General features: G+C 44.1%; 1 protein-coding gene across 1 annotated transcript in view; it reads right to left on the reverse strand.

Moving 5' to 3' along the window:
• LOC311129411 (exportin-4-like) overlaps positions 1 to 26304 on the reverse strand; it is a gene marked incomplete at its 5' end in the record, with an annotated part of 48958 nt that overhangs the window by 7901 nt on the left and 14753 nt on the right. Inside the window, 10 exon segments of the mRNA XM_084161694.1 lie at positions 673 to 832; positions 2266 to 2443; positions 7096 to 7241; positions 10801 to 10943; positions 11365 to 11541; positions 11674 to 11848; positions 12590 to 12747; positions 16337 to 16449; positions 24118 to 24271; positions 24399 to 24515. Of these exon segments, the coding sequence (XP_084017820.1) occupies positions 673 to 832; positions 2266 to 2443; positions 7096 to 7241; positions 10801 to 10943; positions 11365 to 11541; positions 11674 to 11848; positions 12590 to 12747; positions 16337 to 16449; positions 24118 to 24271; positions 24399 to 24515 (1521 nt within the window).

Below are 26304 nucleotides of genomic sequence, written 5' to 3' on the forward strand. Positions count from 1 at the left end.
AAGTGTTAAACAAATCAAAATAGATTTTATATTAGAGATTCTTCTAGAAGCCACCCTTTGCCTTGATGACAGCTGTAACGTAACAACATTTGGAAAAAGTCAACGGGTCTGAATACTTTCCGAATGCACTATATTTATCATCTCATCTGATTACATAGTATCTGTCTTGACTGCATAAAACCATGATAAGATAGCTAGCTAACGTTAGCTAGGCTAATTGAGACTACATAACTTGAACTTTGCGCTTTCTCACCTCCTGAATCTTACAGTAAATAAGAACAACTCCATTCAGATTATTACTACCTGTTGGCTCAGTGTTGTAGCCTGTCCTTCTCATTTAACTTTTAGTTCTGTCATTGTAATTCCATCTTCCATTGATTAGCCTAGATATCTCCTAATAACTTAACAGAGGCTCCAGCTCTACGACTGTAGCCTAGTGCCGGTTTGATGACTTGTGATTGGACAACAACAAGCTACACGCGCTACTCTCCTGAAAAGCAAGAGCATCAGCAGCATAAACTATTTTCTCTGTCCGCGGGAAGCGCGATGTAGACCATCTGCATTGTGACCTCACATGGAATTGTATGAATTTTTGTTTAAAAAAAAGGACAGCTTAAATGTTAAGATCTTTTTCCTCCATTTGTCACATCCATATTCTGGTGGTAGTTGTACCTGTCCGTAGAGTTTCTCGTCCACCAGTAGATAAGTCTTGGCCCAGCGTCTGAGGAACCAGACAATGTCCTTCCCCATCTGAGGGCTGAGCAGCTCTGTCAGACTGGCCCTGGTGGCCCTTGACTCTACCTCTGACGTCCTCAACACCGCTGACAACAACCTGTGAGAGAGGGGACGGGGAGAGTGAAGGAATGATAAAGAGGTTAAAGAGAGAAAGAAATGGCGAGAGAGGAGAAAGAAAGAGGAGAGAGTGATAGCAGGAAAAAGAGGGGGATAAATTGTAATAAGAAGCCAAGGCCAGGATGAGCAAGACGGGAGGGTAAGAACAAAAGAAAGAGGTGGTGATTTAGTGTCTGTTCATTTCAGTAACTCAGACAACAAATGACCACACACACAAACACACACATGTGACAAAGGCCAGAGAGATAGAGGGCTTAGTGCAGCTTAGTGTTCTGTATGTAAGAGATGGCTCTCAGTGCGTGCCCACAAATCAAATCAAATTGTATTTGCCACATGCGCCAAATGCAACAGGTGTAGACCTTACAGTGAAATGCTTACTTACAAGCCCTTAACCAACAATGCAGTTTAAGAAGAAAAAAAATCGTTAAGTAAAAAATTGAAAATAATTAAAGAGCAGCAGTAAAATAAAATAACAGTAGGGAGTCTATATACAGGGATCTTGGACATGACAGTGCAGGGTTTCACATTGTTTGCTAAAACAAAAGCCCATTGACATTAACAGAGCCTGGGTCGCACAGTGTTGTTAGGAAATCCGATGCCCGGCCTCGTCTTTCCATTCCTCTGGCCCTGTAAGGCTGACTAGGCTGCTACGCTATCGTGTGTGTCCGAGGGTGTGTGTCCAAGATCCTGTGTGTGTGTCCATGTCCAAGGGCCTGTGTGTGTGTGTGTTAGCGACTGGCATGGCTGGGTCTGTGCCAGGGCATTCCCCCTCTGTGGTGCTGGCACCACACCCCCAGGGGGCCACACCCAAATACGTGCACACACACACGGGTGGATCATTGGCCCTGCACTGTACGTAATATTTCCCCTACAATTGTACTGTACTGGTGGTGCGAGGACCCCATATCTACATCAAAAAGCCTTCTGTTGGCTTCAATGGACAGTTTCCGTGCCATATGGCCTGTGTAGTGCTATGTGGACCTTTGTGCCCCGCCTGGAAAATAATATAAGGGAAAGGCTGCTGCCATGCCATGGGACAGTAGGTTTTACGAGGCACACTCCGGACAGACAGCCCACTGGTGTGAACGTGACAGAGCACTACAACCAGGGCTTAGTGAACAAATCCGCCGCTTAGCTCTCAGCTGCTGTAGAGAGTGAGGGGAGACTGTCCAAACGGTCCATTAGATCACAGACTGAGACCGTGAGGGGAGACTGTCCAAGCTGTTCGTTAGATCACTGACTGAGACAGTGCATTTTAGACCCATTGGTTGATGGATATATAGCAGAGATGAGCAACTCTGGTCCACTGACGAGGGCCTGAGTGTCTGTTGGTTTAAGTCATTCCTTTCAAACCAGCCATCTAATTTAGATCTGGGAAACGAGGTGTTTGCAATGAAGTAGTCCCTCCCTTACCTGATGACAGAGTCTGTCCTGTTGCATCCTGGGATAGAGGAGGCCTTCTCTCCGGGGGAGCCCAGTATCTGCAAGGTGGTGTTGATGTCCACCTCAGTAGAGTGGTTGATAGAATACTCCATCACCTCCGCCGGGATCAGAGGAGTCTCACCCTGAGGGTCATCTGCCAGGAGGTAGCCTGGAACACACACAAATCATTTGCATTCACAATTACAACTAGGTCTAGCACTAGCCAGAAACACTCCATTAAGGATGCACTTTCAGAAGAAAATCCTTTCAAACATCATGCTCACTGCAGTGGAGCGGCCCACTAATACATTACTACCAATGGCATAGCACTACTAGGATACCCTAGAAAACTCTGAGCACACTTAGAGAACCAACTAGGGGTGCAAATTGAGTTATGCACCGAAGGGGAATTCTGTAGCCAATGGGAATGCTAAAATGTGCTATACAGCAAGCAGTTGTACAACTGGTGGCATGGCCCTCCCCGAAACAACATTCCTGCCATGCACCAATACACCAGCGCAGCCTGCCTCACAGCCTAAATGTAGTCCCTAAAAACAACTAAGGAGATCTAAATACATAGTCTATTTATTTTTATTTTTAATTTCACCTTTATTTAACCAGGTAAACCAGTTGAGAACAAGTTCTCATTTACAACTGCGACCTGGCCAAGATAAAGCAAAGCAGTGCGATATAAACAACAACACAGAGTTACATATGGGGTAAACAAAACATAAAGTCAAAAATACTACAGAAAATATATATACAGTGTGTGCGAATGTAGTAAGTTATGGAGGTAAGGCAATAAATAGGCCATAGTGCAAAATAGTTACAATTTCATATTAACACTGGAATGATAGATGTGCAAAAGATGATGTGCAAATAGAGATACTGGGGTGCAAATTAGCAAAATAAATAACAATATGGGGATGAGGTATTTGGGTGGGCTAATTTCAGAATGGCTGTGTACAGGTGCAGTGATCGGTAAGCTGCTCTGACAACTGATGCTTAAAGTTAGTGAGGGAGATAAGAGTCTCCAGCTTCAAAGATTTTTGCAGTTCGTTCCAGTCATTGGCAGCAGAGAACTGGAAGGAATGGCGGCCAAAGGAGGTGTTGGCTTTGGGGATGACCAGTGAGATATACCTGCTGGAGCGCAGACTACGGGTGGGTGTTGCTATGGTGACCAATGAGCAAAGATAAGGCAGGGATTTGCCTAGCAGTGATTTATAGATGACCTGGAGCCAGTGGGTTTGGCGACGAATATGTAGTGAGGGCCAGCCAACAAGAGCGTACAGGTCACAATGGTGGGTAGTATATGGGGCTTCGGTGACAAAACGGATGGCACTGTGATAGACTACATCCAATTTGCTGAGTAGAGTGTTGGAGGCTATTTTGTAAATGACATCGCCGAAGTCAAGGATCGGTAGGTTAGTCAGTTTTACGAGGGCATGTTTGGCAGCATGAGTGAAGGAGGCTTTGTTGCAAAATAGGAAGCCGATTCTAGATCTAACTTTTGATTGGAGATGCTTAATGTGAGTCTGGAAGGAGAGTTTACAGTCTAACCAGACACCTAGGTATTTGTAGTTGCCCACATACTCTAGGTCAGACCCGCCGAGAGTAGTGATTCTAGTCGGGTGGGCGGGTGCAAGCAGCGATCGGTTGAAGAGCATGCATTTAGTTTTACTAGTGTTTAAGAGCAGTTGGAGGCTACGGAAGGAGTGTTGTATGGCGTTGAAGCTCGTTTGGAGGTTTGTTAACAGTGTCCAATGAAGGGCCAGATGTATACAAAATGGTGTCGTCCGCATAGAGGTGGATCCGAGCGTCACCAGCAGCAAGAGCGACATCATTGATATACACAGAGAAAAGAGTTGGCCCGAGAATTGAACCCTGTGGCACCCTCATAGAGACTGCCAGAGGTCCAGACAACAGCCCTCCGATTTGACACATTGAACTCTATCTGAGAAGTAGTTGGTGAACCAGGCGAGACAGTCATTTGAGAAACCAAGGCTATTTAGTCTGCCAATAAGAATGCGGTGGTTGACAGAGTCGAAAGCCTCGGCCAGGTCGATGAAGACGGCTGCGCAGTACTGTCTTTTATCGATTGCGGTTATAATATCGTTTAGGACCTTGAGCGTGGCTGAGGTGCACCCATGACCAGCTAGGAAACCGGATTGCATAGCGGAGAAGGTATGGTGGGATTCGAAATGGTTGGTGATCTGTTTGTTAACTTGGCTTTCAAAATTTTCGAAAGGCAGGGCAGGATGGATATAGGTCTGTAACTGTTTGGATCACCCCCTTTGAAGAGGGGGATGACCGCGGCAGCTTTCCAATTTCTGGGGATCTCAGACGTTACGAAAGAGAGGTTGAACAGGCTAGTAATAGGGGTTGCGACAATTTCGGCTGCTAATTTTAGAAAGAAAGGGTCCAGATTGTCTAGCCCAGATGATTTGTAGGGGTCCAGATTTTTCAGCTCTTTCAGAACATCAGCTGTCTGAATTTGTGTGAAGGAGAGTTGGTGGTCGGGGTAGTGGTAGCCAGGTGGAAAGCATGGCCAGCCGTAGCAAAATGCTTGTTGAAATTCTCGATTATTGTAGATTTATTGGTGGTGATAGTGTTTCCTAGCCTCAGTGCAGTGGGCAGTTGGGAGGAGGTGCTCTTATTCTCCATGGACTTTACAGTGTCCCAAAACTTTTTGGAGTTAGTGCTACAGGATGCACATTTCTGTTTGAAAAAGCTAGCCTTTGCTTTCCTAACTGATTGTGTATATTGGTTCCTGACTTCCCTGAAAAGTTGCATATCGCGGGGGCTGTTCGATGCTAATGCAGTACGCCACAGGATGTTTTTGTGCTGGTCAAGGGCAGTCAAGTCTGAGGAGAACCAGGGGCTATATCTGTTCTTAGTTCTGAATTTTTTGAATGGGGCATGCTTATTTAAGATTGAGAGGAAAGCACTTTTAAAGAACAACCAGGCATCCTCTACTGACGGAATGAGGTCAATATCCATCCAGGATACCCGGGCCAGGTCAATTAGAAAGGCCTGCTCGCTAAAGTGTTTTAGGGAGCGTTTGACAGTGATGAGGGGTGGTCGTTTGACCGCGGACCCATTACGGACGCAGGCAATAAGGCAGTGATCGCTGACAGCGGAGGTGTATTTAGAGGGTACATTTGTCAGGATGATATCTATGCCCCCCAGAGTCCAGTTAGAGGTTTCATTTTATGCTAACGGAACATAATTGGACTGAATGCTAAAAAGATTTGTTACACAATAAAACAATGCATAAAACAACATGGGACCACTGATGGAAATGAGCCATGTTTCCAACACTAGGTTCCGTTTTAGAACCACTATTGTTTTCACTATACTACCTCTTGGTGATGCCATTGGGAAACACAATGTCAACTTTGACTGCTATGCGGACGACACACAGCTGTACATTTCGATGAAACATTGTGAAGCCCCAAAATTGCCTACCCTGGAAGCCTGTGTTTCACTTTTAAACTCGGATAAAACAGAGATGCTAGTTCTAGGTCCCAAGAAACAAAGAGATTTGCTGTTGGATCTGACAATAAATCTTGATGGTTGTACAGTCTTCTCAAATAAAACTGAAGGACCTCTGCGTTACTCTGGACCCTGATCTCTCTTTTGACGAACATATCAAGAATATTTCAAGGACAGCTTTTTTCCATCTTCGTAACATTGCAAAAATCTGAAACTTCTTGTCCAAAAATGACGCAGAAAAGCTAATCCATGCTATTGTCACTTCTAGATTAGACTAGTGCAATGCCCTACTCTCTGGCTACCCGGATAAAGCACTAAATAAACTTCAGTTAGTGCTAAACATGGCTGCTAGAATCTTGACTAGAACCAAAACATTTTATCATATTACTTATTCCTTCCTGTTAAGGCTAGGGCTGATTTCAAGGTTTTACTGGTAACCTACAAAGCATTATATGGCTTGCTCCTACCCATCACTCCTCTTTGGTCCTGCCGTACATATCTACGCGTACGCTACGGTCACAAGAAGCAGGCCTCCTTATTGTCCCTAGAATTTCTAAGCAAACAGCTGGAGGCAGGGCTTTCGCCTATAGAGCTCCATTTTTATGGAATGGTCTGCCTATCCATGTGAGAGGCAGACTCGGTCTTGACCTTTAAGTCTTTACTGAAGACTCATCTCTTCAGTAGGTCCTATGATTGAGTGTAGTCTGGCACAGGTGTGCGAAGGTGAACGGCAAGGCACTGGAGCGACAAACCGCCCTTGCTGTCTAAAAGACGTGATCTTCCTGTCCGGTTTTGCGCCCCCTCAGGCTTGTGAGGTGGAGGAGATCTTCGTAGGCTATACTCAGCCTTGTCTCAGGGTAGTAAGTTGGTGGTCTGTTGATATCCCTCTAGTGGTGTGAGGGCTGTGCTTTGGCAAAGTGGGTGGGGTTATATCCTGCCTGGTTGGCCCTGTCCGGGGGCATCGTCAGACTGGACCACAGTGTCCCCCAACCCCACAGTCTCAGCCTCCAGTATATATATGCTGCAATAGTCTATGTGCCAGGGGGCTAGGGTCAGTCTGTTATATCTGGTGTAATTCTCCTGTCTTTTCTGGTGTCCTGTGTGAATTTAAGTATGCTCCCTCTAAATATCTCTCTCCCTCCCCTCCCGGAGGACCTGAGCCCTAGGACCATGCCTCAGGACTACCTGGCCTGATGACTCCTGATTGATTGATTGATTGATTGATAGTGCCTTATTTATGTTGGGAATCGTACCTTATAAATAAACAAATAAATGATTTGCTGAGTGGACTATTCTGAGGAAATATGATCACAGAGATCCACTGACCTGAGACAAGTATGAGCCAGTGGATGTCTTCGTAGAGGTCATCCAGGACCTTGCGGTCTACTGATCCGGGGTTAGATGAGTTCATGAGGTGCTGCTGGGTCCTCTGGAGCTGGCCGTGGAGCCGCGTCACACGGTCCTCCAACAGACTGACCAACCACACACACACACACACAGGTCAGAATCATGAAACTCAGTTAAAGAGCTAGGGGATAGTCTAATAGCAAGAGGAGTGTGTGTGTGTGTGTGTCTATGTGTGTGTGTGTGTGTTAGGTTTGACCAATATTTGGGGAGACCTCTATGATATACTACTCCAAATATTGCGATATCCGATAATCGTTTTGAGTCGTTAATGACAAAATCATTCCAGACTGTGCAATTTGTGCTTACTTACAATATTAGTCACATTCTCATTAAATCATCTTAGTGTGGTGGAAAAAAATAAGGCTTAGTTCATTCATTTAGACTTCATTTTCAACATATTGATACAGCGTAACTGATAAAACAGCACTGTTTTAATTTGTAAAGTCAAACAGAGTATAGTCTTAGACTTCACGATATATCGTCAAAGTCAAATATCACAATATTTAATTGAATCAGCTATCGGCCAACCCTAGTGTGTGTGTGTGTGATATATATATATATATATATATATACATACATACACACACAGTTGAAGTCGGAAGTTTACATACACCGTAGCCAAATATATTTAAACTCAGTTTTTCACAATTCCTGACATTTAATCCTAGTAAAACTTCCCTGTCTTAGGTCAGTTAGGAAACCACTTTATTTTAAGAATGTGAAATGTTAGAATAATAGTAGAGAGAATGATTTATTTCAGCTTTTATTTCTTTCATCACATTCTCAGTGGGTCAGAAGTTTACATACACTCAATTAGTATTTGGTAGCATTGCCTTTAAATTGTTTAACTTGGGTCAAACGTTTCGGGTAGCCTTCCACAAGCTTCCCACAATAAGTTGGGTGAATTTTGGCCCATTCCTCCTGACAGAGCTGGTGTAACTGAGTCAGGTTTGTAGGCCTCCTTGCTCGCACACGCCTTTTCAGTTCTGCCCACAAATGTTCTATAGGATTGTGGTCAGGGCTTTGTGATGGCCACTCCAATACGTTGACTTTGTTGTCCTTAAGCCATTTTGACACAACTTTGGAAGTAAGCTTGGGGTCATTGTCCATTTGGAAGACCCATTTGCGACCAAGCTTTAACTTCCTGACTGATGTCTTGAGATGTTGCTTCAATATATCCACATAATTTTCCTTCCTCATGATGCCATCTATTTTTGTGAAGTGCACCAGTCCCTCCTGCAGCAAAGCACCCCCACAGCATGATGCTGCCACCCCCGTGCTTCACGGTTAGGATGGTGTTCTTTGGCTTGCAAGCCTTCCCCCTTTTCCTCCAAACATAACAATGGTCATTATGGCCGAACAGTTCTATTTTTGTTTCATCAGACCAGAGGACATTTCTCCAAAAAGTACGATCTTTGTCCCAATGTGCAGTTGCAAACCGTAGTCTGGCTTTTTTTTTTTTGGAGCAGTGGCTTCTTCCTTGCTGAGCGGCCTTTCAGGTTATGTCGATATAGGACTCGTTTTACTGTGGATATAGATACTTTTGTACCTGTTTCCACCAGCATCTTCACAAGGTCCTTTGCTGTTATTCTGGGATTGATTTGCACTTTTCGCACCAAAGTACGTTCATCTCTAGGAGACAGAACGCGTGTCCTTCCTGAGCGATATGATGGCTACATGGTCCCATGGTGTTTATATTTGCGTACTATTGTTTGTACAGATGAACGTGGTACCTTCAGGTTTTTGGAAATTGCTCCCAAGGATGAACCAGACTTGTGGAGGTCTTGGCTGATTTCTTTTGATTTTCCCATGATGTCAAGCAAAGAGGCACTGAGTTTGAAGGTAGGCCTTGAAATACATCCACAGGTACACCTCCAATTGACTCAAATGATGCCAATTAGCCTATCCGAAGCTTCTAAAGCCATGATATCATTTTCTGGATTTTTCCAAGCTGTTTAAAGGCACAGTCAACGTAGTGTATGTAAACTTCTGACCCACTGGAATTGTGATACAGTCAATTATAAGTGAAATAATCTGTCTGTGAACAATTGTTAGAAAAATTACTTGTGTCATGCACAAAGTAGATGTCCTGACCGACTTGCCTAAACTATAGTTTGTTAACAAGAGATTTGTGGAGTGGTTTAAAAAACGAGTTTTAATGACTCCAACCTAAGTGTATGTAAACTTCCGACTTCAACTGTTTTTCCTTCACCCACTGGAGGGCAACTAATATATATATATATATAAAACACACACACACAGTGCCAGTCAAAAGTTTGCACACACCTACTCATTCAAGGGTTTTTCTTTATTTTTACTATTTTCTACATTGTAGAATAATAGTGAAGACATCAAAACTATTAAATAACACATATGGAATCATGTAGCAACCAAAAAAGTGTTAAACAAATCAAAATATATTTAATATTTGAGATTCTTCAAAGAGCCACCCTTTGCCTTGATTCCAGCTTTGCACACTCTTGGCATTCTCTCAACCAGCTTCATGAGGTAGTCACTTGGAATGCATTTCAATTAACAGGTGTGCCTTCTTAAAAGTTAATTTGTGGAATTGCTTTCCTTCTTAATGCGTTTGAGCCATTCAGTTGTGTTGTGACAAGGTAGGGGGGGTATACAGAAGATAGCCCTATTTGGTAAAAGACCAAGTCCATATTATGGCAAGAACAGCTCAAATAAGCAAAGAGAAATGACAGTCCATCATTACTTTAAGACATGAAGGTCAGTCAATATGGAACATTTCAAGAACATTTCTTCAAGTGCAGTCGCAAAAACCATCAAGCGCTATGATGAAACTGGCTCTCATGAGGAACGCCACAGGTATAGAAGACCCAGAGTAACCTCTGCTGCAGAGGATAAGTTCATTAGAGTTACCAGCCTCAGAAATTGAAGCCCAAATAAATGCTTCAGAGTTCAAGTCACAGACACATCTCAACATCAACTGTTCAGAGGGGACTGTGTGAATCAGGCCTTCATGGTCGAATTGCTGCAAAGAAACCACTACTAAAAGGACACCAATAAGAAGAAGAGACCTGCTTGGGCCAAGAAACACAAGCAATGGACATTAGGACGGGGAAAATGTGTCCTTTGGTCTGGAGTCAAAATTGGAGATTTTTGGTTCCAACCGCCGTGTCTTTGTGAGACGCGGTGTGGGTGAACGGATGATCTCTGCATGTGTATTTCCCACCGTAAAGCATGGAGGAGGTGTTATGGTGTGGGGGTGCTTTGCTGGTGACACTGTCTGTGATTTATTTAGAATTCCAGGCACACTTAACCAGCATGGCTACCACAGCATTCTACAGCGATACACCATCCCATCTGGTTTGGGCTTAGTGGGACTATCATTTGTTTTTCAACAGGACAATGACCCAACACACCTCCAGGCTGTGTAAGGGCTATTTTACCAAGAAGGAGAGTGATGGAGTGCTGCATCAGATGACCTGGCCTCCACAATCCCCCGACCTCAACCCAATTGAGATGGTTTGGGATGAGTCGGACCGTAGAGTGAAGGAAAAGCAGCCAACAAGTGCTCAGCATATGTGGGAACTCTTTCATATATATATATATATATATACATATACATACATACATACATACATACACACATACCTGGTCAGTAGGGGGATACAGTGGTTGGCTGCGATGCGTCCTAACATGCCGATGCTGGCCAGCTGATCTGAGAACAGCTCTCTGTCGTCCTCCTGTAACTCGTTAATCTCCTCCTCCTCATGAGATGCCACGCCGTTCACCGTCTGGAGGGAGGGAGAGACCATAACATTAAAGAGGGACCATGACCAAGGAAGGAGAAGAGTCAGATGGAGAGAGAGAGAAGAAGAAAGAAAACAGAAAGAGAGTGAGTGCGGGAATGTATGACAAACTGTAGCTCAGTTGGTAGAGCATGGCGCTTGCAACGCAAGGGTTGTGGGTTTGTTTCCCACGGGGGGGCCAGTATGATAAATGTATGCACTCACTAATTGTAAGTCGCTCTGGATAAGAGCGTCTGCTAAATGACTAAAATGTCAATTGGATCACTAAAAAAATACTAAAAAAGGAGTTAGAAGACGTGTATCATGGTGGATTGACTGTTGAAAGCATTGACATATCAATTACCCATGAAAACAATTGACTGACTGATTATTTGAGTCTAGATTGACGTGTGTGTGAGTGTCTCACCAGGTTGCGGGTGCCGTCTGGGGCAGCCAGGTGACACTGTATGTAGGAGTTGAAGACCTGAACGGCGGGCTGGACGAAGCAGCCACGGGGGAAATGTTCATCATCCTGAACCAGGGTCAGCCATGACTCTAACAGCTTGTCATACGCCTCCATGTATACCATGTCATCCTTATCCAGCTAGAAGGGAGATAGCGGGGGAGAGAGAGATTAATTGAATGTGCGTTTTCAACGCAACAACACATTATTTTATATTTTTCATGGATCAACTATGTAATGTTCCTGCATTAAGGATTGAGGTGTAATGCTGACCACTTCCTCCAGGGCGGCGCTGCGTCCGAAAGAGCAGGTGAGGAGGGTGAGACAGTTGATGAAGGAGGTGAAGAGCTCGTTGGGCAGGGCGGTCAGGATGGCACGGGGAAATGTGCTGATCAGGTTGGAGATGATGTTAGAGATGCCCACCGCCTCAGAGTCCTCGATCTCTATCCTGGGGGAGGGACACAAACAAAACACAACCTTAGAGGAATGTTGGCCAATTTCATTCAAATCAGACAAATCTGGAAAAGATGAGTTTTTGAAAGTATTTCACAAATGTGTTTGAAACAGGTATGGTACTAAACCAGACGCTGTGCTGTGCTGCCCAGTGTGTGAGCATTGAGCAGGACCTGTTGCCCTGGGGTAGGGCCAGGTTTCCACAGTCCCAGTTAGAGTACTGTCTTGAGGCCTGCCTGCCGTAGCTAGCCTACTGCCTAGAACTGTGCGGCTCGCTAAACCTTATCAGATAGATTTCAATTGCAAGCAGAGCTGTTCAATCACTGCAGATTGGCCATCCTGCCCGCATGGTTTTCCGATGATGCAACTGGAAAAAAGCTCCAGGAATAGTTGATTACAGAGAAGAGCGAGAGAGGGGAGAGAGAGACCCTAACTCACTCCACCTACTGAGTCACGAGTTCCGAGAACAAGTGTGTGTGTGTGTTTTATTTATACATTAGAGCAGAGCCCTGTTGATTCAGATAAGTACTACTTCAACTGAGAGGACACACAAATCACATTATTCATGCTACCAGCCTCTAGTCCAAATAATCATCATGCAGTACTGATGCATCTACATGTGTCATCTGAAAACAACTGCCCAAGTTTCAAATTAATTTAGGGCAGCAGTGTTTCTAGCCCTGGATTGGGTCCATTGAAACCAACCAGAGTTAGTCTAAGGCTCTGACAGACTCACCCATTGATCATGCTGAGGAGCCCCTCCACCAGGTGGGCCAGGTAGGAGACCTGGGCGCTCTCATCAGGGAAGATTGGGCCGTGCATGGAGGCCAGCTGGGCCAGGCACTGCAGGGAGTCCTGGGCCATGTCCGAGTCCTCACGGATCTTTCTGTGGACCTGAGTGGAGGGGAGCAGGGAAGGTTATAATGAAATAGTTGTTATTTTGAGCAAGGGAGATATAATAACATACAAGCTCTTGCCCATGTTAGTTTTAAAGGACAGAGAATATACTTTTTTCTGATGACGATTATGATAATGATGATTGTGTGAGACCTTAAATGTAAAATGAGCAGAGCAGTGAAAGCAGCAGGGTGAAAATCTATCCAGGTATTTTTTACCTACAAAGACTGGGCTGTAATGGAGTTGACCCCAACCTTGATTTGTACCTTCCGTACCACATTGTGCATCTCAGACAAAGTAACACGGATCATACACACACCTGACTAGGGCCGGTTATGCCACGGGTACAACTGACAGAGCCACAACTCTCAATGCAGTTTCAGTAGTTTCTGTTTATAACCAGAAAAAGACAGCATTATAAGACAAACTGAAGTGACAGACTCACCGTCTTCTGAAGCAAAGGGAACAGAAAATCAATGCTCAAAATGTCAGCCACTGGACCCAGACACAGTAACTCTGGATGTCAACACAGACAATACCAATCGATCACAGAGCCCGTCTGAATCTCTCCGAGGCAGTCTCAATCAAACCCAGAGTCAGTCAGTAGTCAGAGAGAACCTGTGATTCTCTGTCAGAGAAGTTGCATGGTCAATCAGCTGCGTAGTGACTGGGAGGTGAGGAGGCTTCAGCTCCACTGTGGAGCAACGTGTGTTTTCAGTGACAGGCAGCGCAATGTGGACGCCTGGCTCTAAGCGCTGACTCAGAAATCTGTCTATTCTCTGTCTGCTTTTTCTCCCTTTCTCTTTCTCTTACTGTTATTGACCCTGAAAAAGCCCCGGTGCTAGTCCCACAAGCACAACGCAACCCCAAACAGCTCCAGAACTCTTTCCCCACCTCCACTATCCCTTCTTCCTCAGAGACTCCTTCTCTCACTCCCTTTCTTTCTCTCCCTCCCTTCTCCAGCTGTAGTGGTTGGTTGTCAGCCACGGTGTTCCTAGGGCTCTGATGCTAGTGTAGCGTAGCAAAGAGATCTCTGCTGCTGGGTAGTGCTGCTGCCCTCTCCAGAATCTGAAGTCTTTCTCTGGAGGAGTGGCGTGAAGGGGAAGGAAGGAGGGGAGGGAAGGAAAGAGGGAGGGAGAGAGAGAAAGAGAACGCAAGGCCAAAGACTGCACGCCGCACGCGCTCTAAAAACAGCTGCACCAACGAACATCCGTGCAACGCCAGCTATGTCAATCGTCTCGAGTCGAACTATAGTTAGAGACAGGCAGGGGGTAGAGGGGGGAATCAAAACAAGACTGGGTACTCCTCTGCGGAGAGAGAATGACTCTCCTATTTATAGCAGGAGACAAAGCCTGGTGTCTGTTTCCTCAGGGGGATTGGAGATTCGTCTTTCTGTTTTTTTAAATCAACTGAGCGCTTCCGTCTGATTGTCTCTCTCTCTCTCTCCTTTTCTCACTCCCTCGTTCGTTCAGATTCAGTTACTGCCGCCCAGGGTGGAATCAGCCATCATAGGCTCAGCGCTCCAGACGCAGCCCTGATTGGGTTTACTGGGGCAAACAGAGATTGAGTGTACGTGTGTGAATGACAAATTAAAGCCACTCTCACAAGCCAAAACCAACGCAAACCACAAACAAAAAAACAGTCGTAGACCCAAATTACAGCTGGTGGGGAAAAAAGTTAGCTTAGCGCTCATTTCGCTAGGTGTCAAAAGAACAGAGCAGATGGATGTATTTTGAGGGTGGCATCATTCCCATCTTCTGCCCTTCGCCAAGTTATCCTCCCTGGCCTAGACCAATGTCTCAGAGTGGAACTGAGAACGCTGTCTATTCACTCTACCTCTAACATTTTTTTCCCCTTTCAGATCTGTTAGTCACTGAACTGAAGCTTCAACTTCGCAATGTAAAGGACAAGAGTGGATGTATGTACTTGGAGGGAGACATCTTTCGCCAACTTCTGCCCCTCTCCAACCCTCCTAGACCACTTCGCCTCCAGAGTGGAGTCTTTTAAAGGGAGATTGACACCCACACAGGGGGAGATGGACCCCCCTCAGGGTCCTTAAGAGGGTGTGCGAGGTGTTGTTAATGGGGCCCCCTAATCAAGGGCCCTATAAAATCTCTTATTTTTTCCCAAATTCTTTTTTCTCAGGTTTCCATTTCTACCAGTTTTTTCTGGTTTTAGCTCTAAAGTCACACATTTTAAATAGAAAAACAACAAAATTGGATGTTCTAAATCCACAATAACGCTTAAATCACATCAGGAGACCACTTTTTAGGTCTGAGGAAAAACAGAAGACATTTGGATTTTTGGGTGTAGTTACCCTTTAATGCAAGTGGGCACAAGCAAGATACCGTTGTTTGGTTAGCTATGTTTCTGTAGCGCTCATGTGATTGCAGAATCGTGATATCATTTTGGTAGGCATAGGCTACTGTGTAGTTAACATTTACTTGAGAAGGTTTTTGGGAAAGCCTTCCATCTCTACCAGAAGAAGGTTATCATTAGCATCATTGCTAACGGCCGCACGCACGCACACACACACACACACACACACAGGGGCATTCCTGTGTCGTTTCAGAAAGTTGCAGGAAAATACAAATCACTGATGCATTTTGTTATGTCTTATGACTAAAACATTTTAATATTGTTGAATTCCGTTTTAATGTTCAGATTCCGTGATTTTGTCCGTGTTCTCCGCAACGCGGACTTTATAGGGCCCTAATAATCCCAGGGTTAGGGTGTAATCCTGCCATCGCTCTGTTTGAACTCTGACCCTGGCGGCACGTGTCTGGACGGCCCCCTCCCTGGGCCTTCACCCTCACAGCTGAGGATTGAGGAGCAGCAGCTGAGCACCCCCAAAACACACACACACACACACACACACACACACAAGACAAACAGTTGCACTACAGCAGTCTTACAATAACAAACACCCCATCCACCACAAATACCACAGAGGGAGGTAAGAGACACCAGCACTCTGTTAGACCAATACTGGTCAGTGGCCAGACACAATACAATAGAGATCTTCTGGTCCCAAAGCACTCAATGAAAGGAGAGGGGGTTACACACATTTAAAACTTTGCAGAGAAGCTGGACAAAAAAGTCCACAATAAAAAAAGATATCTTCAGGTCCAAACCACTCAAAAACTCTATGGGCCTCTCAACCTCAGTCATCCAACAACATTATATCTCATGTCAATTGTAGAAATTGAGAGATGCAGAATAGAGAGAAGCCTCCAGTGACAGGATATTGCCCTGGAGGAGAAGGGAGCAGTATTTGGCAGAGAGAGCCTGGATTCTGAGGGAGAGCTGACTGATTTGTTCCACACTTACTCACACACAACACTTTATAAAAACACACATTTCCCTACCATATCTACACGTCACCTAGAAAAAAATACTACTACATTGCAATAAATATATTTTATAGAGACGTATTAAAAATTATGTAATATGTTTCACATGCCTCATAAAATACACAGTTCAAACCCTCCCTCTCCCAATCTGTGGTAAGAACCACAAGAGGAGACAAGGGACAAAGAGTCATATTCTAGCTACAAAAAGAGATGGAGAGAAAGAGAATACTCACGGTGAAGAAGAGGTCCATGACGCGGGTGTCAAGCAGGGCTTCTCTCCAGGTCTCTGTGGGCTTCAGCATCACGTTCTGGGTGGACTCGAAAATGGCGATGTAGTGGCGCCCCAGTGACCCCCAGGTTAAGGCCAACAACATGAGGAACGCTGACTCTCACACACAGATTCCCTGTCACTAGAGCCGTCTGTCTGTCAGTCACAGTGGAATCTGGTCTCTCTCCCTCTCTTTCCCTCTGCCACTCTCTCCTCTCTGAGCTTCTGAGGTCTGAGTGCAGTGGAAACTTGCGGTTACTAACTCACTAGTTCTCGCTCATCAAGTCTGCCACTCTCTCCCTCCCTGACTCTCTTGCCCTCTCTCACACTCAAGGTTCTCTCTCTCTTTCCTTCACTCTGTCTTTTTTCTCCCTGTCTGTGCTGAGGCCCAGTGAGGAAACTCCCACAAGAAAGCCAGTCACCGGCACAGACCAAGCATTCCACTGGGCCGGACCAACAGTCACTCCCAAACACACCCTACACAATCGTGCTACCGAGACAGGTGCGTTTCTGTGCCCCTCTCCCCACAGCAGCCTTGGCTTTTTGGCCATTTATATAGCCCTGGTCCACCAGAACTAAGTGAACAGACAGAGAGAGAGCGAGCGAGAGAGTGTGTGAGAAGCCTCTTGGGAAGAGTGTTGGAGACAGGGGTATTAACCCTACAGCCCGACCACCTCAGTGCCACATTCTGCTTGAGTTCATATGTGTGAGAGATTTACTTTACTGACAACCATGTATGTATCAGTCAAATAAAAAGATACGAATTTGGGGTATTTACACTCAAGCAATTTGGAATGGATCTTAGATCGAATAATGGATATTCTTTACGTACAGTAGAGTAAAGAAGGTCATGAGTCTGTGCGTGTGTATGAGCATGAATGTCCATGCTTGTGGATTGATGGATGTGCTCAGAGTAGGGTTCCTTTTTCCACATATCACCCATCTGTCATCACATTGTCCAACCTTCCAGCACGCTCCAGAATAAGCAACAGTACTCTGTTACCTCTCCTACAGAGACAAAGGAAGAGGAGACGGAGAGACAGAGACCTCCTGCTGGGCTCTGAACCCTGCTGCACTAAAACTGGTCTGGATGACAGGTCAAACGTCCAGCACCACTTTTAGAGCATTGCTTTAGTATCCAACATTTACAGTTGTCCATCAACTGTCTCTCAATTTACAGTTATCTGTCAACAGTGTTGCAACTCATATGACAACTGTGCAATCTGTAGAAATTAGATGACACCGTTTTTAAGCGTCTTGACACTATTGGTGTAAACACACTTGAGTAACATTTGAAGTCTATATAGAAGTGTTTTTACTTATAGTGAAAGCCTATATTGAACTCATCTAGGTATTTTCTGTCCAGATGACTTGAGGCCATTGTATTTAGATACAGTACATCGACAGTGGACAGGTTAAGAGTACAAAGCTATGTTAAGGAGTGGTAGGGTTTAAGTGATACATCCTTCACTAAGACTTGCTTGCAGCCTTGCCATGTGAAATAACACTGGAGAAATGCCCCCCCCCCCCCCCCCCCCCCCAATAGGGTTGGGCCGATATGATTAATTCGAATATCGTGATATTTGACTGACGATATATTGTGATGTGCAAGACTCTATTTTACTTTACAAAGCAAAACTGTGCAGTTTTATAAGTTAAAAGACTATATCAATATGTTGAAAATAAAGTCTAAAATCAGGTGTTCGCAAACGTTTTGGGACCGGGGACCCCTTTTGTGACAACAAATTCATCAGGTACCCCCTCATAATCTGAACATAATTGGAGGGAGATAAAAATAGCATACAAGGAGTGTTTTTATGTAAAAAAAAATATATATATATATATATATATATATATATATATACATACATACACACACACAGTGAGGGAAAAAAGTATTTGATCCCCTGCTGATTTTGTACATTTGCCCACTGACAAAGAAATGATCAGTCTATAATTTTAATGGTAGGTTTATTTGAACAGTGAGAGACAGAATAACAACAAAAAAATCCAGAAAAACGCATGTCAAAAATGTTATAAATTGATTTGCATTTTAATGAGGGAAATAATTATTTGACCCCCTCTCAATCAGAAAGATTTCTGGCTCCCAGGTGTCTTTTATACAGGTAACGAGCTGAGATTAGGAGCACACTATTAAAGGGAGTTCTCCTAATCTCAGTTTGTTACCTGTATAAAAGACACCTGTCCACAGAAGCAATCAATCAATTCAGATTCCAAACTCTCCACCATGGCCAAGACCAAAGAGCTCTCCAAGGATGTCAGGGACAGGATTGTAGACCTACACAAGGCTGGAATGGGCTACAAGACCATCGCCAAGCAGCTTGGTGAGAAGGTGACAACAGTTGGTGCGATTATTCGCAAATGGAAGAAACACAAAATAACTGTCAATCTCCCTCGGGTCTGGGGCTCCATGCAAGATCTCACCTTGTGGAGTTGCAATGATCATGAGAACGGTGAGGAATCAGCCCAGAAGTACACGGGAGGATCTTGTCAATGATCTCAAGGCAGCTGGGACCATAGTCACCAAGAAAACAATTGGTAACACACTACGCCGTGAAGGACTGAAATCCTGCAGCGCCCGCAAGGTCCCCCTGCTCAAGAAAGCACATATACATGCCCGTCTGAAGTTTGCCAATGAACATCTGAATGATTCAGAGGAGAACTGGGTGAAAGTGTTGTGGTCAGATGAGACCAAAATGGAGCTCTTTGGCATCAACTCAACTCGCCGTGTTTGGAGGAGGAGGAATGCTGCCTATGACCCCAAGAACACCATCCCCACCGTCAAACATGGAGGTGGAAACATTATGCTTTGGGGGTGTTTTTCTGCTAAGGGGACAGACAACTTCAACGCATCAAAAGGAACAATGGACGGGGCCATGTACCGTCAAATCTTGGGTGAGAACCTCCTTCCCTCAGCCAGGGCATTGAAAATGGGTCGTGGATGGGTATTCCAGCATGACAATGACCCAAAACGCACGGCCAAGGCAACAAAGGAGTGGCTCAAGAAGAAGCACATTAAGGTCCTGGAGTGGCCTAGCCAGTCTCCAGACCTTAATCCCATAGAACATTTGTGGAGGGAGCTGAAGGTTCGAGTTGCCAAACGTCAGGCTCTAAACCTTAATGACTTGGAGAAGATCTGCAAAGAGGAGTGGGACAAAATCCCTCCTGAGATGTGTGCAAACCTGGTGGCCAACTACAAGAAACGTCTGACCTCTGCGATTGCCAACAAGGGTTTTGCCATCAAGTACTAAGTCATGTTTTGCAGAGGGGTCAAATACTTATTTCCCTCATTAAAATGAAAATGAATTTATAAAAAAAATTCCATGCGTTTTTCTGGATTTTTTTGTTGTTATTCTGTCTCTCACTGTTCAAATAAACCTACCATTAAAATTATAGACTGATCATTTCTTTGTCAGTGGGCAAACGTACAAAATCAGCAGGGGATCAAATACTTTTCCCCCTCACTGTATGTAGTGTGCGTAAAATAACACATGTACAGAACGTTATCCGGATCCTTAGCTTTGCGAGAGGTTTCCATAGCGGCGTGGGTCAAAAACTCTGTATTCGTAACCACGGCCTTAATAATATTATATTACACCCTCTAAACTTATTCCACGGATCCCTTGGCCAAAATGTGTTTAATCTGTTGTTAGTAATATTTATATATATATACACACTACCATTCAAAAGTTTGGGATCACTTAGAAATGTCCTTGTTTCCGAAAGAAAAGCAAATTTTTTGTCCATTAGAATAACATCAAATTGATCAGAAATACAGTGTAGACATTGTTAATATTGTAAATGGCTATTGTAGCTGGAAACGACTGATTCTTTATGGAATATCTACATAGGTGTACAGAGGCCCATTATCAGCAACCATCAGTCCTGTGTTCCAATGGCACGTTGTGTTTGCTAATCCAAGTTTATCATTTTAAAAGGCTAATTGATCATTAGAAACCCTTTTGCAATTATGTTAGCACAGCTGAAAACGCCACCTCCCTTTAAAAATGAGAATGTGACTATAATATTGGAAATAAGCACACAAATGGCCCAAAACGATTATATCGGATATTGCAATATTTGGAGTAGCATACCGTAGAAGCGGTCTCCCCAAATTTCACCCAACCCTACTCCCCAATTTCCCCATCACCTGTGCCTGAGTTAGGACAACTGTCCCCAAGATAGCCTTACTCCCTGTTTGGGGTGTTTGTTTATGTCAAGGTCCCCAGTGGGTCAAGGCAAGGGGCAGGACATAGGGGTTGTGTCATCCACAGTAGCCATTCAGAGCACCTGACCAGCCTTGAGGCCTGACCACAACTCCATCCCGACTCTGGGGTTAACATCAGTGTGGAGAGATGCGCTGTCTTACTAACGCAGGGGGCGCGGGTCTCTAAGAGATGATGCACATAATGGGCCCGGAGGGGGAGTGTGGCGCAGATAGATGAAGGATGGAGCCACTGTGGTGTTTTAAAAAGAGTCTTTAAAGAGGGGGGGGGGGGGGGGGGGGCTAACAGGCTACAGCTGTCAGGCATGCAATTAAGGAGTGGCCCCTTGACACACACGGTCACGGACACTCTCAAATTCAGACAGAGACATGTCTGATACACATGGACAGAAGGCCACACCGATTTACCTTCCCAGAAGTCTCCATAAATCTGTTCTCTGTTCAAACAAGCATCCAGACAGCACGCACCAGGGTTTCCGTTAGGAAAATGTGGCGCCGGACAAGTGACCGGGAAGATTTTAATTTATCGGACATTTGAGAAATCTATCGGTCATCCATATGCATTGCATGTCCACCCACGCAGCCAGAGCCATCAATAAACGAGGGTTGTTGGCCAAATGAGCCACAATTACAAAAACACTATTCCTTGTGTTTCAATGTGTATACATTTACATTTAAGTCATTTAGCAGATGACCTTATCCAAAGCGACTTACAGGAGCAATTAGGGTTAAGTGCCTTGCTCAAGGGAACAGACAGATTTTTCACCTAGCCGACTCAGGCATTCGAACCAGCGACCTTTCGGTTACTGGCCCAACGCTCTTAACCGCTAGGCTACCTGCTACCCAGTAGCATATGCAAAACTTTATAGCCTATTGTTTTATTTGGTTTTTACTTTCCTAAAACAATAATGGCCCAACTCACAGTTCAGCTGTCAGAGATTTGAGCACTAAATGCATCAGGGCATTGCATGCATAGGCGTCCACTGTATGATATTAATATTAAAAAAATAAATATAAAAAGGAAAAGAAGCTTAGGCCTAGCCCCAGAGAGAGAGAGAGAGCGATATGCCGGCGGCATGCTACAATACCGACAGGCTACTGCGTCTGCTATACAGATATAGATGTACAGAAGGAGGCTAATTCAGTTGTGCAAACCCACAGTTTTATTAGCTGTCCGGGTGGCTGGTCTCAGACGTTCCCGAGGTGAAGAAGCCGGATGTGGAGGTCCTGGGCTGGCACGGTTACATGTGGTCTGCGGTTGTGAGGCCGGTTGGACATACTACCAAATTCTCTAAGATTACGTTGGAGGCGGCTTATGGTAGAGAAATTAACATTCAATTCTATGGCAACAGCTCTGGTGGACATTCCTGCTGTCAGCATGACAACTGCACGCTCCCTCAAAACGTGACACACTTGTGGCATTGTGTTGTGTGACAAAACTGCACATTTTAGAGTGGCCTTTTATTGACCCCAGCACAAGGTGGACCTGTGTAATGATCATGCTGTTTAATCAGCTTCTTGATATGCTACACCTGTCAGGTGGATGAATTATCTTGGCAAAGGAGAAATGCTCACCAACAGGCTTGTAAACTAATTTGTGCACAAAATGTGAGATAAATAAGCTTTTTGTGTGTATGGAACATTTCTGGGATTTTTTACTTCAGCTCATGATACATGGGACCAAAATATAAACGATGTTGTGTTTATATTTTTGTTCAGTGTAATAGCCTGCTCATATTTTCCCTATAAACACTTGATATTACCTTAATAAAGTTTAGAAACTTTTGTGAAGGTTTGGTGTGGTGTAGCTATTATTAAGCTTTAGCTACCGACAGTTGAACTTGAGGTAAGGAAACATGTTTTAGGCCTACCAGAATTACTCCTATAATCTAAAGATATCATGCTCATCTTTATAACAAATATTCTGATAGAATAATTAACAAATGAGCCTCTTTCTGTAAACCTATATCTGTATGGCAGACGCAGTAGCCTATCTGACATGGACAAAGAAATGCATGTCAGTGTCGTAGCATGCCACCGGCAGATCTCCATTTCTCTCTCTCTATCACTCTGGGGCTAGGCCTAAGCTTCTCTACCTTTATATTACTTTTTTTATATCATACAGGTGACACCTAAGTCTATAGGCCTATGCATGGCCAATACTATGATGCATTTAGTGCTCAAATCTCTGACAGCTGAACCGTGAGGTGGACAATTATTGTTTTAGGAAAGTAAAAACCAATAAAACAATAGGCTATAAAGTTTTGCATATGCTACTGGGTAGCAGGTAGCCTAGCGGTTAGAGCGTTGGGCCAGTAACCGAAAGGTTGTTGGTTTGAATCCCTGAGCCGACTAGGTGAAAAATATGTTGATGTGCCCTTGAGCAAAGCACTTAAACCAAAGTTTAGCAAATGCTACACATCGAAACAAAAGGAAGTGTTTTTGTAATTTGGCTGTTTAAGGACACGTAAATGTAGCTCATTTGGCCAATATCCCTTGTTTATTGATGGCGCTGGCTGCACCAGGTCGGATTTTCTTGCTCTCTCTTTCTACTCATGGATCTGAATGCATATGGATGTCTGGTAAATTTCTCAAATGTCCAGTAAATTAAAATCTTCCCGGTCACATTGTCCGGAGCCAAATTTTCCTAACAGAAACCCTGACACACATACACGGACACACAGGACCATGTCTGACATTCCAAACGGACACTCAACAAGCTGTTGGGTTTAAAGAGGCTGGCGGCCCTCGACCCCCTTGCCTGTCCCCCATTAAAGAGACATGGTTATCGGGCTGCTATCTGGTATGAGCACAGACACACAGGGCCTCTTTGAAAGTGATACATAACCCTGGTTTGCAGCGACGCCACCTCAGATCCTTTTAAACATAGAGGCGGGAGAGAGAGACTGCTAGTCTGAGTAGGATTAACGCTCCAATGAGCTCAACAGGCCAATGACACACGTGCGCGCACCCACACACACACAGTCTTAGAACAGACCAACACACACACAGCCAAATATGAGAGCAACAAATGAAAACATAAATGGTACGACCATATGCCACACCCCAAACCTTCTGCACTTTACCCAAGACTGCCACATTGTCCTATGACTCACCTAACAAACAAGACCAATGTTTCTGATCAAACCATAGTCTTCAGTGTTTCCCCTAGGATTTTATCAGCAGCGGTGGCAAAGTTAGGGTGACCAATAGCAAGGTTTTAAAGGCCCTCATCTTGGCCGCAGAGACAAAATGTTGCTATTTTAAAGCAAATTTTCTGCTATTCTACACATTTTGCCATGGAGCTCCATTATCTTTTCTAAATACTTTTTATCTACTTTTAGTCGTTTAACTTCACACTGAAAACGTTTTACCATCCAAAAAGTTATTTTCAAATTATAATAATATAATTCTTCCATGACCCAAAGGGAATAAACTACTACCCACCAGTGGGGTATAACCCACCAATGGGGAAACACTGTGGACGCAAGAAAGGATATGATTGGGTGGCAAGAAGTTCCAGCTAAGGACCTGATTGGCCAGGGCCAGGTATCTCTGGAACACAGAGGACATCTGAGCATTGAGGTTCTCTCTGCGACTGAACTCCTGCAGCACCTCCATGGTCAATACGAAGATCTGACGCAGGTTGTCCTCCTGAACACAAACACACATCAGAACACAAACACACACTCCTAGCAAGTCAGAGAGCGCATAGCATTCAGTTCGAGAGGGACAGAGGAGAAAGGAGGAGAAGGAGCAGGAGGAAGAGAGGAGGTCTGACCTGAAAGATGCGTTTGCAGCTGCCGTGGAACTCCATGTTGAGGCCGATGTTACTGGTCTTACTGGAGCTGGAGAACTCACTGATGAGGGCCGTCAGGATGGAGCAGGCCAGTGTCTGCTGCAGGGGCACACACACACGGGTCAGAGGTCACACACACCGTCTGATGTCATATATGTTACATTGAGGGTAGCTGACAAAAGGACAGCAACCGGCTTACTAAAGAGGGCAGATCTAAATAGACCCAAGCCTTGAAACCCTCCCTGGCCTCCTGAAGACAGACTGCCATCTAGTGGAGACAGTTATACTACTGGGAGAGCTCAAATCAGGTTGGGGAGACCAGAAATCTCAAAAGAACAGTGGGTACCGCATGGGCATTTAACTCCCCTGTTTTGGGGACCTGCGTGGTTCTGGTAACGGCTCCAACCAACATTTTAGCTTATAAATCAATCTGTGGACACCATAGATTGAAATGGCTTCCACTGAGCAGCAGTCCTGATTCTCACCAACACAGGAGTATGTATATTTTGCCTGTATGAAGCAGGATGTGAAATCTGACACCACTTTAAGCTGGGATGTCCCTCCTACCATTTCATTCGCTCTTCCGACTGTCCAACTCCTGGCTGAACCCTATGTCACAGCCACTAACAATGCATATGCCTGGAATCCTTACATCATAGTGCGGCAGGACAGAGTGGTTTCGTCGCTGTGGCACATTCAGAGATCTTTATAGCTAGTAATCTAAAACAATTCATAGATTTTAAACAAAAAACACTGTCATAGATGGACAATATTAATGAGATGAAAGGAGAGTTCCTAACAAGTTCAGGAAGCCACGCTAGAGCTCTGTGAGACGTTCACAGAGATGGGGGCAGATGTTTTGATCAAGAAAGAAAATGTGCATATTTTCTAAAGGTCTAACACTAAACATACAAATATGTATTTTACAGTTATAAGGTAAATTCTTATCGATAGTCGTTTTATAATTTGATTATACTATATTTAGAAAGCATGTCATTTCAAGCCTTATTCATCCAGTTTTGTTGAATAGGAAATACATCATAAAATATTTCCTATTTTCAGCATATTTATAATAATAATAATAATAATAATAATACTATATTTGTAATATATTTGTACTGTGTACTTGAGCTTGTGTCCTCAAAAGTGACTACTCCTCAGCAATTTATAACTATTTCTACCAGAAAGGTGAGATTTTAATATTTATTGGAGTATGCAGCATAACTAGATATTGTTTATGGCCCTCTCATGATAAATAATTACTTTTGGGCATTATGTAGATTACCTACATTTTCGATTATTTAGTTACATTTAACTGGTTTTAAAGCCAGAAGCACAGTGAACATCTATCACTGTGGGATTTCAGGGAGTGGACTTGTTTATCTTCCAGTGTTTTGTAAACATTCTGATGAGCTCTTCTCCCATATAACTTACATGAGTGTACTCCTACCACGTCTCTGATAATTACGACATAAAACTTTTTCTATGTTTGACATATTACGTGATATAGTCCCCTGTAGCTCAGTTGGTAGAGCATGGCGCTTGCAATGCCAGGGTTGTGGGTTCATTTCCCACGGGGGACCAGTATGAAAATGTATGCACTCACTAACTGTAAGTCGCTCTGGATAAGAGCATCTGCTAAATGACTAAAATGTAAATATGACTTTGATAATCATAAGCTGCAATTCAGATTTTTTTTCTCACTAATTGGTCTTTTGACCAATAAGATCAGCTCTGAAAAAGATCTTATATGAAAAGATCAGATGCGATTGGTCAAAAGACCATTTAGTGAAAAAAATCTATGAGAATTGGGCTGCCTGTGTAAACACAGCCTTATACATGCATCTCTTGTGTCTGTAATAAGTGTATGAATTAGGCCTGTGTTTCT

Source organism: Coregonus lavaretus (assembly GCF_964263955.1).
Source record: "Coregonus lavaretus genome assembly, chromosome: 5".
NCBI lineage: Eukaryota > Metazoa > Chordata > Actinopteri > Salmoniformes > Salmonidae > Coregonus > Coregonus lavaretus.